At 41.3% G+C, this 15,655-nt stretch overlaps 2 protein-coding genes across 2 annotated transcripts; one reads left to right on the forward strand and one right to left on the reverse strand.

Moving 5' to 3' along the window:
• On the reverse strand, window positions 1–2,418 carry LOC134650648 (TM2 domain-containing protein CG10795). The gene is made up of 3 exons (XM_063505580.1): window positions 2,056–2,418; window positions 1,196–1,443; window positions 1–195 (listed from the first exon to the last, which is right to left on the reverse strand). The coding sequence occupies exons 1-3, from the start codon at window positions 2,291–2,293 to the stop codon at window positions 73–75; spliced, it is 609 nt and encodes a 202-aa protein (XP_063361650.1). The 5' UTR covers window positions 2,294–2,418; the 3' UTR covers window positions 1–72.
• Window positions 2,419–4,389: 1,971 nt separating this feature from the next.
• Window positions 4,390–9,677, forward strand: LOC134650752 (uncharacterized). The gene has a single exon (XM_063505685.1). The coding sequence runs from the start codon at window positions 4,479–4,481 to the stop codon at window positions 9,669–9,671; it is 5,193 nt and encodes a 1,730-aa protein (XP_063361755.1). The 5' UTR covers window positions 4,390–4,478; the 3' UTR covers window positions 9,672–9,677.
• Window positions 9,678–15,655: the final 5,978 nt, after the last annotated feature.

Consider the following 15,655-nt stretch of genomic DNA (forward strand, 5'->3'; position numbering starts at 1 on the left):
AACATAATAGAACTCCCACAATCAAGTCCACTCATAGTCCTCATCCACGACGAAGGAGATCGTGCCCCACTGTCAAGTGATGTTGTGCCAGTCGGTCTGCGGTAGGAGGTAGGTCTCGTTGTTGCTGCGGATCACTGTGACCCCGGCCCCATAGTACGGGATGACGTAGGCTGAGCCGTCTGATGGACCTACAACCTGTGAAATAAAGGGAAGTCTTAGTACTATAGTTCGTTTTCTTTAGCATTAGAAAGAAGGTAAGCGATCTAGACATGTCTTTTAATTGAAAAATGCTTTTTAAAAATCAGTAACTTATACTTATGAAAGCAGAAGAATATAAATGATCGTATTAGATTCATAATTGTTACATATTTGCCGTGACTTATTTTTAAAACATGTTTTTCAATTAAATGACACATCAAGATTGTTTACCTTTTTTCTAATGCTAAAAAAAACGAACTATAGCAAAGAGAATAGAGTGAATAGAGAGTAAATTATGTAGCCCCAGTACATTTACTGCCATCTTTTGACAAAAGATTTAAACTGTTAGAACGCCATTTGACTTTGACCCTTATTCTTTCACTGATATGTGTTAATTTGTTAAATATTGAAATGAATGCCATCTAAGCGACTGTAAGCCAAAGGTTCTGGCGCCATCTTTCGAAAAGACCATACCTTTGGCCTACTCTAGGGTTGCTCCTAGGGTTGCCCTGGACTTTTCCCACAGCTAAAGTAAGGATGGTAAACACGTAGAATTTCGTATGTTGACTCGCCATTTCCTGTCTGTGTCGCACGCGCGTAATTACAAAAATATACAACAAACAATATACAATTTATAAAAAAAAAGCCTAGAAATACAAAAATAGGCAAAGGGCCCAATATCAGCATGTGCAGCGCCAGAAAGAATATTATATTGCTGTCTTACCTATGAAGCCAGCGGGCAATGCCACTGTGCAAGCGGGACAGCAATATAAATATTCGTGCTGTGCTGCCTAGTTACAGAAATGGGTAAGCAGTCCTGAATTTTCCATGATATTTTCTTATACACCTTTGTAAAATACCATGAATGCATCCATGGTATTTTACAAAGGTGTTTAAGGTCTAATAAGTACAAACATGGACCCTACTAGAGTGTAGCATTTTACATGCAGTCTCAACTGATGTGTGAAGAAAAAAAAACACCAAAATTTGAAATTACCTGTGCAGCTATCAAAATAATATCCAACAGCTGTCCCAAGAACATGAATCCCAACGTGCACAACTTTGCCAGACCGATGCCCGGATACCCGAGATAGAACCGGTCCAATCCGAACATCCCCAGGAACACGGACAGCAGCAGCGCTATCTCTAACGAGTATCCGTTTGTCCATTTGCATGGCATTTTTCTTTTGAAGGTGGAATTTGAGGTTCCTTCACATTTTATTCCGTCAGCCGCTCTGCATAATACTGGAAGAAAACAATACAATTTATATATACTCATTAGGATTTTTGAATTCAAATGCCCTACACACTTTTGGCAGAAGATAACCTTTTAGTTTTTTGGTACAAAACTTTCGTGAGACATATTTTAAACTGTTTAGACGAGTTGCAGTGGCGAGCGAGCACTCGAGCCTGAGGAAGGACCCCCGAAGGGCCATAAACATGTCGCCAATAGCGACTAAAAATTCAAGTGAGTGAAATTGTTGTCTAAACACTTTGTTTTTTTTTTAATCTTTTAATAAAAGGGTTGTATTAGTTTTTGAGGGCCAATTTTTATTTATTGCCCATTTTGTTTTTTTTAAATAAAGATAATAATTGGCCGGTTTAAAAAGCAATAAATACGAAAATCCCAAAATGGTACTAAAAAAAATTATGTTATTTTCTGTTGAGTTATGAAAATTCCATACATTTTGTAGGACATGTGGTGAAATTGCTCTTAGAGTCTGTTCGGAAAGAGAAGAGTTGTGGAATGTATACGGCCCCATACATTTCACGACTCTTCTCTTTCCGCACACTCTATATTGTACAGAATAAGGGGCTCTGTCCACCCAAACAAAATAAATGGCACTTAAGTCTTACCTTCTGCCTCCCCCTCTGAAGGTACATCTTTTCCAGGAGAACAGCCTCTAAACTGCTGCGTATCCGGATCTATTTGGTCTATGCTCGGATCCGGGCAAATGTACTGCCCTAACCTTAACGTACTACAGTCTACCACGACCTCTTTAGGCTCGTCTGAAGCCAGAGTTGACGAAAAGAAAAATAGTAAACAGACGAGTATACGATGTTTTGCCCACATAGCTGACTCTGACTGCCACATGTAGGAGTATTAGATTGATTAACAACACATTACACTTTTAGAGACACATTTTTAAAAGTTTTTCCACTACATTACAGCACATTATCAATTCAATTTATTTATTTAAAGTGGGATTACAATTTTATTTGCAATATGCATGAACGATGAATGAATGGAATGAAACAACATCATTCACTCACGTCATTAATGACAAATGTCAATCTGGAAGCGTTCGGATACTATGATTATAGGTATTGAAAATTTGTACACATGCTGTAGCACTTGCGCACGTTTTATCTTATGCAAGGCTCGCAAGTCTCGCGACTAATCTCGAGATCTGCATAGCTGGAGCAAGTAAAGCAAGTGCATACCAAGAAATTGGACAGGTGGAATACCACCCTTAGGGAGGCGCATAGCGCGAAGTGGTGAATTTTTCCAAAAATATTTCCTTTAAGTAATTAAAAAACGTGAAGTAAATATTGCAGAAGTATCTGCTTTATAAATAAAAATACATTAAGTACCTAAAAGCCCTTAAACTGCTAGGTTAGAATACCCTACGAGCCTATTGAAAGCTGTAAAATAAAATAGTATTTTAAAAATTGAAACACGCGCGTGAATTCATTCGCCAGTGTGAAGAGCCCTCAACGCTCCTTGTGACACTTTGTGAGTCAAGGGTCTGCTTCAATCAAATTAATTGAATCAGGCTCCATTTGGAAAAAAGTTATAGGTAAAGTAATGTACCTATTGATATTTCATTTCACAGAATTATAGTTCAAAGGTTAAGCTTGGCTTAGGTAACTGGGTTTATATAGGTACTTTTTCTACTCCAGCACTTAAATGTGTCAATTAAATGACTGACAGTGATATCTAAAGCAATGTCATTTGAATGCTTTGTCTATAGGCTCATAAGATGACTGCTAGCAGTCATCTTATGAGTATAATACAACTGCTTTATTTTTTTTAAAGATACAAGTTCCGATCATCTTGATTGAAAGAGGTATGTTTTCATTTACGATAATAACTCTTTTTTTTTTTAAATAATAACTCAATTTTTTTTAAATAATAACTCTTTTTTTTAATAATAACTCTTTTTTTTTAATAGCTGCAGCTGTCATAGAAAAAGTAATGTATGCAACTCGACTACGTCTCGTTTTGTAACTTCGACCCTTGAATTTTAAGAACCCTTATTATATCACTGTTGCATAAACTACTATTTTCTACTCCAGCACTTAAATGTGTCAATTAAATGACTGACAGTGATATCTAAAGCAATGTCATTTGAATGCTTTGTCTATAGGCTCATAAGATGACTGCTAGCAGTCATCTTATGAGTATAATACAACTGCTTTATTTTTTTTAAAGATACAAGTTCCGATCATCTTGATTGAAAGAGGTATGTTTTCATTTACAATAATAACTCTTTTTTTTTTTTAATAATAACTCAATTTTTTTTCAATAATAACTCTTTTTTTTTAAATAATAACTCTTTTTTTTTAATAATAACTCTTTTTTTTTTAAATAATAACTCTTTTTTTTAATAATAACTTTTTTTTTTTTTTTTTTTTTTTTTTTTTTTTTTTTTTTTTGCTGCAGCTGTCATAGAAAAAGTAATGTATGCAACAGCTCATAATTGGTTCTTAAAATTCTCGGGTCTTTTTTTACAAAACTCGACTACGTCTCGTTTTGTAACTTCGACCCTTGAATTTTAAGAACCCTATAGCAAACCGCGTAAACGACACCAACGGTCAGTCGTCAATTAAATTACCCGCGCGCGCCTCTCGTGGCCAACTCCCGGCGCGCTATACGGAGTAGAGCGGAAGCTATAACTATCTATCTCGCTCTAACGTTAGACGTAGTGTTGTCGTCCCGCTCCCGCGGAACAGAATGGCGAGCGCGTTCTGTCTTGTCGATCGACACACTTATATCGCGCTCTCGAAAACTTGTTAATTAATTAATGTAAAACGAATAGATTAAGTGATTATTGGGTTTAAAACCCCAAATTGTGTGTACGACTAACTTGTGAGTGTACGGATTATTGTATTTATTGTGTTGGTGATACAATAGACTGATTTTTAACCTACACGGCATTGTTATTTCGTCACCCCCCTGAGGAACCTCTCTCATATATGGCGCATCCAACGTGAAATAATAACAAGTTCGTTCGAAAGTGTAGTTGAAAGTACATTTCTTTAGTGAGTGTGTCGCTATGCCGCCGAAAACGAGAAAAGCGGCTAGTACAGAGCCCGACACCGACGACGAATCGCAAAATGGCGGTGATGACGAAGTCCGCGAAGTGAACGCAGCCGACGCGGTGACTACGGCATTGGTCAACATGAATATGTTTTCGACTCAAAATGTGCAAAACATCATAGAGACGCTACAGCGATCGCAGACCGATGCCCTGAAAGAGTTATTACAATCAGTATCGTCGCGTACTACGTCGTGTACAGCTCAAGGTCAAGGAACGTTGACGGGCTGCAAGACCACGTTCTCCGGCCAGCCGCAGGAGTCAGTGGAAGCATTTATTGACGCAGTAGACGCCTACAGTGAATGCGCACAGGTTTCGGATACAAATGTCCTGCGCGGCCTGGCGTACCTTTTAAAAGAAAACGCGGCGACATGGTGGCAGGGTGTGAAGCAGCAAATTACTTCATGGCAGCAGGCTAAAGAGAATCTTATAAGTGCCTACGGTGATCGCCGCCCGCCCCATCGCATATACTTAGAGATATTTTCATCGCCACAGCAAACGGAAAACACCGACGTGTTTGTGGCGCGAATACGTTCCCTTTTCGCGCGACTTCCCGAGGGAGATATTTCCGAAAAGGCGCAACTCGACATGACGTACGGACTCCTGAACAGCAGGATAAGGAAGAGGCTACGGAGGGAGGACTTCGCAACCTTTAAAGAATTACTCCGCCGTGCACGAAGCGTGGAAGATTCCTTCGACGAAGGGGAGAGGAAACAAACACCGCCGCAGGCTTCAAGCCGCGCGGTGACCTCGAACCAACGCGCGCCTCCCGCTTCGACAACCACGGCGCGTACTACGGGTACATCGCATGTCAGCGGCGCCGCGGCCGCGCCGCCGCCGCCGCCCCGGGCGCTGCAATCGTCCGCGCCCGCGCAACCGCGCGCGCCGCCGACGCCTTCGCAACCGGCTGTCGCGCAAGGCACCGCCGGCACCGGCGCTGCAGTCACCACCGCCGCCGCGGACGCGACCGCGAAGAAGCTGCGACCCGTGTGTGCGTATTGTCGAAGGTTCGGACACTCCAAAGACCAGTGCCGTAAGCTTATGAACTCAGGTGAGTCCACGTCTAAGAATAACTTTGCAAATAGTGCTAACGTGCCACCCAACAGTGAAACAAGTGATATTAGCTTTTATAGTGTCGATTTCAACCCGTGCAATATCACGTCGAAAAATAGATCACAAAATCCCTATTTTGCTATGAGTGACACATGCAGCAATTTGAGCCCTATTTTGTATAACAATAAAGTCGAAAGTGGCACTATTCATTATTGTTATGAATACGATGGGCCAAGTAGTAACAAGATTCCTGCATGTAACACTACAACTATAGGCGAGAAATGTGTGCATTGTTTGGTACCTATAGCTTTTAAAAATATTACGTGTGCTACTAATTCTTTGCAAACGACTAACCCTCATTCATGTAACGAACAATTTCGCTGCCGCGGACCGCTTAGTTCTGTTATAGTTCCGATGTGTTCTAATAATAATTCAATAATTTCAAGTGAAGACGCGCGGAAAAGTTCGATGACGGATAGTCGTGAACAAATCGAGCCTAATATAAGAAACTGTCCTAACCCACTTTTGTGCGTATTTAATAATAATCGTTCCTGTAATAATAATAATGAATACTCACCGTTCGCGTCAAAGTGCATTAACCCTTCAAATGGCGGGGACGTTACGGAAATTGATACCTTTTTTGACGCGGACTGTAGTAAAATTTCTGACGATGAGTTGTTAAACCTGTACATGACTTATGTTGATGGGGATTACGAGACAGTGAGTCGAACGACTAGACCGATTTTTAATATAGAGATTTTAGGCGCGAAAGGCACTGGTTTGGTGGACACGGGAGCGAAGCGGTGCGTCGCGGGACACACGCTATATGCTATTCTCCTACATCAGAACCATCCGCTTCGCACGATAACGCGCAACATTAAGCTGGCTGATGGGGTGTCGCGTACAATGGAAATACTAGTTACCGTATTAGAGGTGCGATTAGAACAGGAAATCGTTAAGATTCCATTCATAATTTTCCCTTACGCGACTAATAATGAAACGTTGTTAGGCATCGATTTTCTCACTGCTGCTGGGGTAGATATTGATTTCCTCGAGTTAGTATGGTGTTTTAGCAGGAACCGCACGGTTAAGTATAAACTGTGTTTCGAGCCTACTTCGCCCAGTGTAACCTGTGCTGCCACAAATGTCCTCCGGGATGACGAGGGAAGTCATCTTACACCAGCTGAGCGTCAGGCGCTTGCTGGCGTCCTTACTAGGCACGCACACGTCTTCACACCAGGGGGAGCTCCGACCCCTTACGCTGAGCATCGGATAGAAACAGGTGAGCATCCTCCTATAGCAGTACCACCTTATCGACTCAATCCAGCCAAGAAGGAGCTGATGAAGAAGGAGATTGATAAGATGTTAAAAGACGACATCATTGAAGAATGCGAGTCAGCTTGGAGTTCACCAGCTCTGATGGTGCCGAAGGCGAATGGTGAGATCCGTTTCTGCGTGGACTACCGTCGTTTGAATGCAATTACCAAATCCGATACCTACCCGATGCCACGCATCGATGACTTGTTGCAGAATACGAAGCGAGATTGCTACATGAGCACCCTTGACCTTCGTTCATCGTACTGGCAGGTAATGTTAAGGGAGGCGGACAGGGACAAAAGCTCATTCGTGTGTCCTTTAGGTACCTTCCGCTTTAAGCGTATGCCATTTGGCTTGAAAAATGCCCCGGCGACGTTTCAACGGCTGATCGACCGCCTACGTTCCTGCTCAGCATTAAAAGACGTAACTATCTTAGCATACTTAGACGACCTCCTAGTGATCTCAGAAGGTTATCAACGTCACTTACAAGACCTCGAAGCAGTTTTCAAACGCTTGGCCGAGTTCAACCTCCATGTCAACAGGGAGAAGTGCGCTTTCGCGCGTGAGAGCGTTAAGTACCTCGGCCACGTTATAACGCAACAAGGCGTTTCCACCGACCCTGATAAGGTGAGTGCGGTACTCGAGATGAAGGAACCAGGTACCTTGAAGCATCTGCGAACCTTTCTACAAACGTGCTCGTGGTTTAGGAAGTTTATACCAAACTTCTCTAAGGTTTCCGAACCATTGACACGCCTAACTAGAAAAAAACAAGTCTGGATCTGGGGACCAGAGCAGACCCAGGCATTCCTTGAGCTGAAGCGTCTTCTGACCACAGCTCCAATTCTGGTTCAAGCCGACTTCAGTCGTCCTTTTATTCTAAGGACAGATTCGAGCAATTACGCCCTTGGAGCGGTCTTATTACAAGGCGAAGGGAACGAGGAGCGGCCGATAGAATACGCCAGCCGACTTCTCAACGCAGCGGAGCGTAACTACTCCACTACGGAAAGGGAAGCTCTCGCTGTGGTATGGGCGGTAGAGCGTTTCCGATCCTACCTGGACGGCCAGCCTGTCGTCATTGGCAGTGACCACCAGCCCCTCCGTTGGCTGCTGTCACTGAAGTCACCAGCAGGCAGGTTAGTACGTTGGGCCCTTAGACTCCAGGCCTTTGATATCCGTTTCGAATACACTCCGGGGAAGGCGAACGTGGTAGCCGACACGCTGAGTAGGCCAGTCTGCTCCGGGGACTCCCGTGAGGTCTGCGGAATCTGCTCAGTCGTGGTCGACCTACCAACGAAAAACCCAGCAGAGCTGAGGCGCGAACAGCTCGCTGACCCCGAAGTGGAGAAGATTATCAAAGAAATCGAAGGTTCCGACGAGGTGGCATCTCGACGATGGACGGAGCGCGGCTACTTAGTCGAACAAGGTGTACTATACAGGTACAACCCCGATTCAGATAGTGAAACCCCACAGCTCGTCATACCCAGTAGTCTACGAGCCGAGATTATGAAGGAATGTCACGACTCGCCAGTTGCCGGACACCCTGGCGTCGATCGTACGTATCAGAAGATTGCCGAGCTGTACTACTTTACAGGTATGCGGAGAATAATCACTGATTATGTCAAAGCCTGCATACACTGTCAACGCTACAAAGCCACAAATACCAAGCCTCCAGGCCTTCTGCAAACACCGCTCATGAACCAGCGCAATGAAGTGCTTGCCATGGATTTATTCGGTCCATTACCACCAGGAGACCAGGGGGAGAGGTGGATTTTCCTCGTTGAGGACACTGCTACCCGGTGGACAGAGCTATACGCACTCAAGGACGCCACTGCTGAAGCTTGCGCGGTGATTCTCGTCGAGGAGTACTTTATGCGTTTTGGTCTACCTCGTAGAGTCATTTCCGACAATGGTGTCCAGTTCGTATCCGCAGTTATGCGTCAGTGCATGGCAGCTCTAGGGATAAAACAGAATCTCGCCCCGTTATACCACCCAGAGGCCAACCCTGCGGAACGCAAAAATCGAGACATGAAAGCGATGTTAGCACAACTCGTGGAAGAAGACCACACCTCTTGGCCACGGAAGTTACCGGTGATTCGGTTCGCCTTGAACAGTGCAAGATGCCGCACCACAGGTAAATCACCCGCTTATTTAACTTTCGGCAGGGAAATGCGGTCACCCACAGAGGTCATCCATGACCTACGTGCCATCTTGGATAAAGATAACTTTGTCCCACAGATTACTCCGTATCTCCGATCATTTTTAAACTCCTTATCAGGTATTCGGGAACGTGTGGAGGTCCAACAGGATAAAGCAAAGCAGTATGCCGATGCGTCGCGCCGACCTTCAGATGAATTTGAGGTAGGTGACTTGGTCCTCCTTAAGTCGCACCTGCTGAGTAATACATCTAAGGATGTAACTGCTAAGTTCCTCCCACGTCGCGATGGACCGTACGTCATAACAGAGAAGGTTAGCCCTACAACGTACACAATCGCTAGCACCGACCAACCGGATATTTCTCTCGGAAGATACCACACTCAGGACCTTACCCGTTACCAAGGTAACGATGGCGATATCCCACGACCTGTTGTTCCTAAGAGGAATCGGGGACGTCCAGCTAAGGCTGATAGGAATGATAGGGTACTAGTCCAGGAGCGGGGGCGTTCTCCAGGACTAGAGGGGGAGCATATAGCAAACCGCGTAAACGACACCAACGGTCAGTCGTCAATTAAATTACCCGCGCGCGCCTCTCGTGGCCAACTCCCGGCGCGCTATACGGAGTAGAGCGGAAGCTATAACTATCTATCTCGCTCTAACGTTAGACGTAGTGTTGTCGTCCCGCTCCCGCGGAACAGAATGGCGAGCGCGTTCTGTCTTGTCGATCGACACACTTATATCGCGCTCTCGAAAACTTGTTAATTAATTAATGTAAAACGAATAGATTAAGTGATTATTGGGTTTAAAACCCCAAATTGTGTGTACGACTAACTTGTGAGTGTACGGATTATTGTATTTATTGTGTTGGTGATACAATAGACTGATTTTTAACCTACACGGCATTGTTATTTCGTCACCCCCCTGAGGAACCTCTCTCATAACCCTTATTATATCACTGTTGCATAAACTACTATTAGGTTTTATAAAACGTACCTATTATAGTACGTAATACGTTAGATAGGTAAAACTGCAAGAAATGATTTTCTTATAATTAATGATGACAAATTATAATAATTAATATCTCCATCGTAACCTTACTTCCAAAAGAGGAGTGCATATGTAATGCACATTTTTTTTGTGGTAGTTAGGTAGATACTTAATACTTACACGGTAGTCTTCTGCAGACATAGAAGTTTGTATGCAGAGGTGGTACCTTTTCTCTGTAGCTGACTGTACCTAGTTTCTAAGAATCACTTTCAAATACAACTAACCTGAGAACAATATACCTACCTATACAATAATAATATACCTACATAAATAAATAAAATAAAATAAATAAATATTATAGGACATTATTACTTACACAAATTGACTAAGCCCCACGGTAAGCTCAAGAAAGCTTGTGTCGTGGGTACTCAGACAACGATATATATAATATACAAATACTTAAATACATAGAAAACAACCATGACTCAGGAACAAGTATCTGTGCTCATCACACAAATAAATGCCCTTACTATGACCATTGTTGTCTTAAATAAAGAAATTTTGAATTTGAATTGAATTATTCAGAAGGGTCACTTAAATCCTTTTAATTTTAAAAGTAGGTATAGGTACCTACCTAATACCTACTTATGCTTGTCGGTAGTTACTACGAAGCGGAAGCCCTGGGTTCGAATATTAATAATATCAGTTAAGCTTATTATTAATACAGCGAATATTGGTTTATTCTACTCAGAATCACGAGGACTAATTAAGTACCTTAGATTTAAATACAAACGAAAGTGTCCGAAAAATATTAAACTACAATTTTGTGTCACATTTTCACATTCATTTTGTATGGACCATATTCAAACATTCAATGTTTTTTCTAAGTTAATGGTACCTTAATAATCACGCTTTTTTCTGAAAGCCCCTGGCTTAGAACATTGTTGTTACAATGAGTACCTAATTAACCTATTTTACCCATGACATTAAATTAGGCTTCCAGGATGATGATGTCTCCCCATATCCGAGAGGTAAACAAAGTGTCGTCGAAATGAGGAGCATTAGTAGCGTCTGCAATTAATTAAGAAGGGGCGCGGTAAAGCCGCGTGCACAAGGGTCTTTGTAAAGTTTCAAATATCAATGTTTTTTAAATTGCGGGTAGCTCCTCCTAAGGTCGTGGGTTGGTCGCGCCGCTTCAAAAAATCTATTCGAGTACCTACCTACCTACAAGCAGCAAAAATTTTTGGAAGTGCGATTTTTCAGACTAAAGGAGTGTCCTGAAAATAGTTGGATAGTACAAGGGTAGGTAATAAAATAGATACTAGTATAAGTATTAAGTACACACCTAGGGCAGTACAGCCATCTAGAGATCTGAGAGCCTACCGCGAAAACAGAAATAATTCGCAAATTGCGGGGATCTTTCTCCTTTACTCCAATGAAGGCTTATTAGAGTGACAGAGAAAGATGCCCGCAATTTGGGAACTTCGATTTTTGCGGTTATAGCTCTGAGCAGGAAAGCGGCCACTTCGTTTAACGCAGCGGGTCGAAAGTTGACGCTATCCAAAGTAGATACTCCAGATCCAGATGGTCGGAAAGCAGAAATACGAGTAGGTAGGTAGTTATTTACGATACAAGTGCGGAAAAGAGGAAATTCGAAACGAGTGGCGATAAATTAAAACACGACCGAAGGGAGTGTTTTAAACCGACACGAATTGCGAATTTCCTATTCGCACGTGTATCGTACAACGTTTTACAATACCTATTGTAAAACGTTGTACGATACACGTGCGAATAGGAAATTTTACATGTGGTCGAAAGTTTAAAGTGCCATATGTACCTACATATGGCACTTTAAACTTTCGACATACGCACCGAAAGTGCTCTTTCCCGCACTATCTTATGTAGGTACTGTAAAAACTTTTGCATTGTCCTCTGGCCTTAGAACTGCTTTAGTGTGGAAAAGTCCTAAGCTTGGCGCACCTTAAGAACCCCCGGATTGAGCAAATTACTTGGCGTGCTTAGAGCTAATTGCTCAGAGCAAAGAAATGTACTGAACTGTCTGCGGCTAATTGATACTTTTTCACTGCTGTCGCGTCTGTTGCCCTGAATTTTCTTTCTTTTTGGTCATGTAATATTAGGGGAAATGATATTGAATAGGTGCATGGGCCGATTTTTTGGCGACTTTATTTTTTTGTTAGATTCGTTCTAGTTCAAATAAAAACAAAATCCCAACTTGGAACAAAAAATGTAGTATTATATGATCTGTGATAGGTACCTACCTATGTAAATTTCCGTTGAGGTAGGTACGAAAATTCCGTACCTACTTACGTTTTCGTAACTAAGTGAAAGATTTTGTAGGACATGACATAGGTACCTACGCGGTGAACGCTAATATTGTTCAGAATAGGGGACTCTATTCACCAAAGCCCATAGGACTTCCTTATTCCTATATTATAGAAGAACAATATTTTTTAGAAGCAAAATGGCCCTAAACACACATACAATTAGGTATATATCTTTCAAACGAAGCTGTATTAAAAGCGCTTACAAAACGTCCTACAGGAAACCATTGAATTCAGAGAAGGGGCTAACAAAGGCAAAAGTTGATAACTTCCGCTTTCCTTTTCTACCATAAGAATTTCGAGACCACTTGGCCGGAGTCTCTTGAGGGTTGCAATATGGTTGCAATGAATGTAAGGCGTTTCAGCCGATCGGTTTTTAAAATGGAACTTACGGGTTTGAAGAAAAATGGTATTGTTCTAGTTAAATTATATTCTAGATATAATTTTGGGTAACAATATTTAGATTACCATAGACAAAAACCTTTTTAAAGAATCACTCTAATGATAGATGAAAACCGCATGAAAATCCCGTTCAGTAGTTTTTGAGTTTATCGCGAACATACATACCTACACACAAACAGACAGTCGCGGCGGGGGACTTTGTTTTACAAGGTCTAGTGATGAACTACCGTATCGAATCGATCCATGGAAGTTATAAAACTTATAAATTCTCACTAGTAGATTTATCATATCACAAACCTAACTTATACCGGCAACTTCAAGAAGTATCATAAAATCGCGTCGCGTCTTCCCTAACTCCGCGCGATACTTTTAAAAACTTCATTCGTTAGCCGCTCGGAACTGGATATAAATCCTTCGGAGTTCTCTGAATATTATAATGAAGTCGGCCTATTCAGTTGGAAAAGTTCGCACTAATGACTAGGGACTTTTGAAAGTTTTACGATCGATGCAATTGGATTTTGAAGTAAGAAATGCATTTGTTTACCTACATGAATTTTATTAGAAACGTAAGGGAATATTTGCGCTTACATTTCGTCGGTACCTGTAAGGGCTGTAAGTACAATATTTGAGTGAGCGTAATTACAAAATGAAGTGAAAGGAACAAATATCACTACATCTTATAAAACAAAGTCCCCCGCCGCTTCTGTCTGTTCCCGATGAACTCAAAAACTACAGAACGGATTTTCATGCGGTTTTCACCTATTAATAGAATGATTCTTGGGGAAGGATGCGATGTATAATTTAATAAGGTTTTGTGTAACCCGTGCGAAGCTGGGGCGAGTCGCTAGTCCCTATCACTACATAGTATAAAACAAAGTCGCTTCCCGCTGTCTGTCTGCCCTATGTATGCTTAGATCTTTAAAACTACGCAACGGATTTAGATGCAAGCAGTCATACTTTACACTCCTATTTTGGGTAGTCATGTAAAAATAAGACAATAAGGTTGGGTTCTAATTGAAAAAAATAGAATCAGGTATTAATAAACGTTTAATCAGCCAATTTGTTTATTAAAAAAAATCCTACATACACATTACATTTAGGGATACATTAGATACATATTTATAAATAAGTTTACAATTTCACTGTTAATTGTTCAACGTCACGTCTTGATTACAATGGTTACGTTTTTACTTTTACATAATAGTGCGTCCACACCGAGCGAAAAAATTCTTCACAAATACAATACGAATACAAAATCATTTATTTCTTTACAGTACATATGGGGCTACTTTTCCGCACTAGTGCGTAAAATAGCACTTTTCGTGCGTATGTCGAAACTTTAAAGTGCCATATATACTGTAAAACGTTGTTCGATACACGTGCGAATAGGTAATTCGCAACTCGTGTCGATTTTAAACACTCCCTTCGGTCGTGTTTTAATTTATCGCCATTAGTTTCGAATTTCCTCTTTTTCGCACTTGTATCGAAAATAACTATTAAAATACACATGGCCATGGTTTAGGGGATGGGGCAGACCCGGTAAGCAAAGAATAGGGATGACACATGTTGAATTTTAGAACAAAATCTAGTAAAATAGATAGCAAACGAGCAATTTATCACAATAATGTGGATATTAAAAGAAAATATTGAAAAATTACAAAAATACAGGACCTGAAAGTTTCAAAATTTAAGTTTTGTTTAAACTTCCAAAAACGATAAAAGTAAGGGTACCATTCGATTCCTTACATTTCATGCAATAAAATATTGTATAGCAACTATATACATGAACGCAATATTTCACTGACAAAAACGCAATTTTCTTGTTTTGTCCATACTACAAGATGGGCGATGACGTCACGGCCTCTGGCCGTTTTGTATAGGGCGTTTCGCGAGTGAAGTGCGACTGTCGGCCTTTGATTACAATTTCTGACTTTTGTGTTACTTTAATGCAATGGGTCCCATATAGACATTTGATCCTAAAAACAAACCCGATCGATTGATACCATAAAAAAAAAGCGGCCAAGTGCGAGTCGGACTCGCCCATGAAGGGTTCCGTATTTAGGCGATTTATGACGTATAAAAAAAACTACTTACTAGATCTCGTTCAAACCAATTTTCGGTGGAAGTTTACATGGTAATGTACATCGTATATTTTTTTTAGTTTTATCATTCTCTTATTTTAGAAGTTACAGGGGGGGGGGGGGGGGTGTAATAGTTTGCGCGAGAGACACTTCCAAAGTGGTAAAATGTGTGTACATTTTACCACTTTGGAAGTGTCTCTCGCGCAAACTATTCAGTTTAGAAAAAAATGATATTAGAAACCTCAATATCATTTTTGAAGACCTATCCATAGATACCCCACACGTATGGGTTTGATGAAAAAAAAATTTTTGAGTTTCAGTTCGAAGTATGGGGAACCCCAAAAATTTATTGTTTTTTTTTCTATTTTTGTGTGAAAATCTTAATGCGGTTCACAGAATACATCTACTTACCAAGTTTCAACAGTATAGTTCTTATAGTTTCGGAGAAAAGTGGCTGTGACATACGGACGGACAGACAGACGGACAGACGGACAGACAGACAGACATGACGAATCTATAAGGGTTCCGTTTTTTGCCATTTGGCTACGGAACCCTAATTAGTCATGTAGCCTATTGCCTGTGTTGGGAGGGATTCTTTAAGTGGCTACTTGTATCATCAGCCGTATAAGTGCATAGCGAATTTATCAATGAATTCATTCATTATTTCTCCATGCAACTTTGATTTCGCTCACTGTACCTACTCGTAATCTTATACCTATAAGGGTGGAATCACATCTGTCAGCATCGAGCCGCATTTTATATATGAGAAATCGCTCGTTAGTATGAAGATGCGTACGCA

This window comes from Cydia amplana, chromosome 9 (assembly GCF_948474715.1).
Source record: "Cydia amplana chromosome 9, ilCydAmpl1.1, whole genome shotgun sequence".
NCBI classification, from domain to species: Eukaryota; Metazoa; Arthropoda; class Insecta; order Lepidoptera; family Tortricidae; genus Cydia; species Cydia amplana.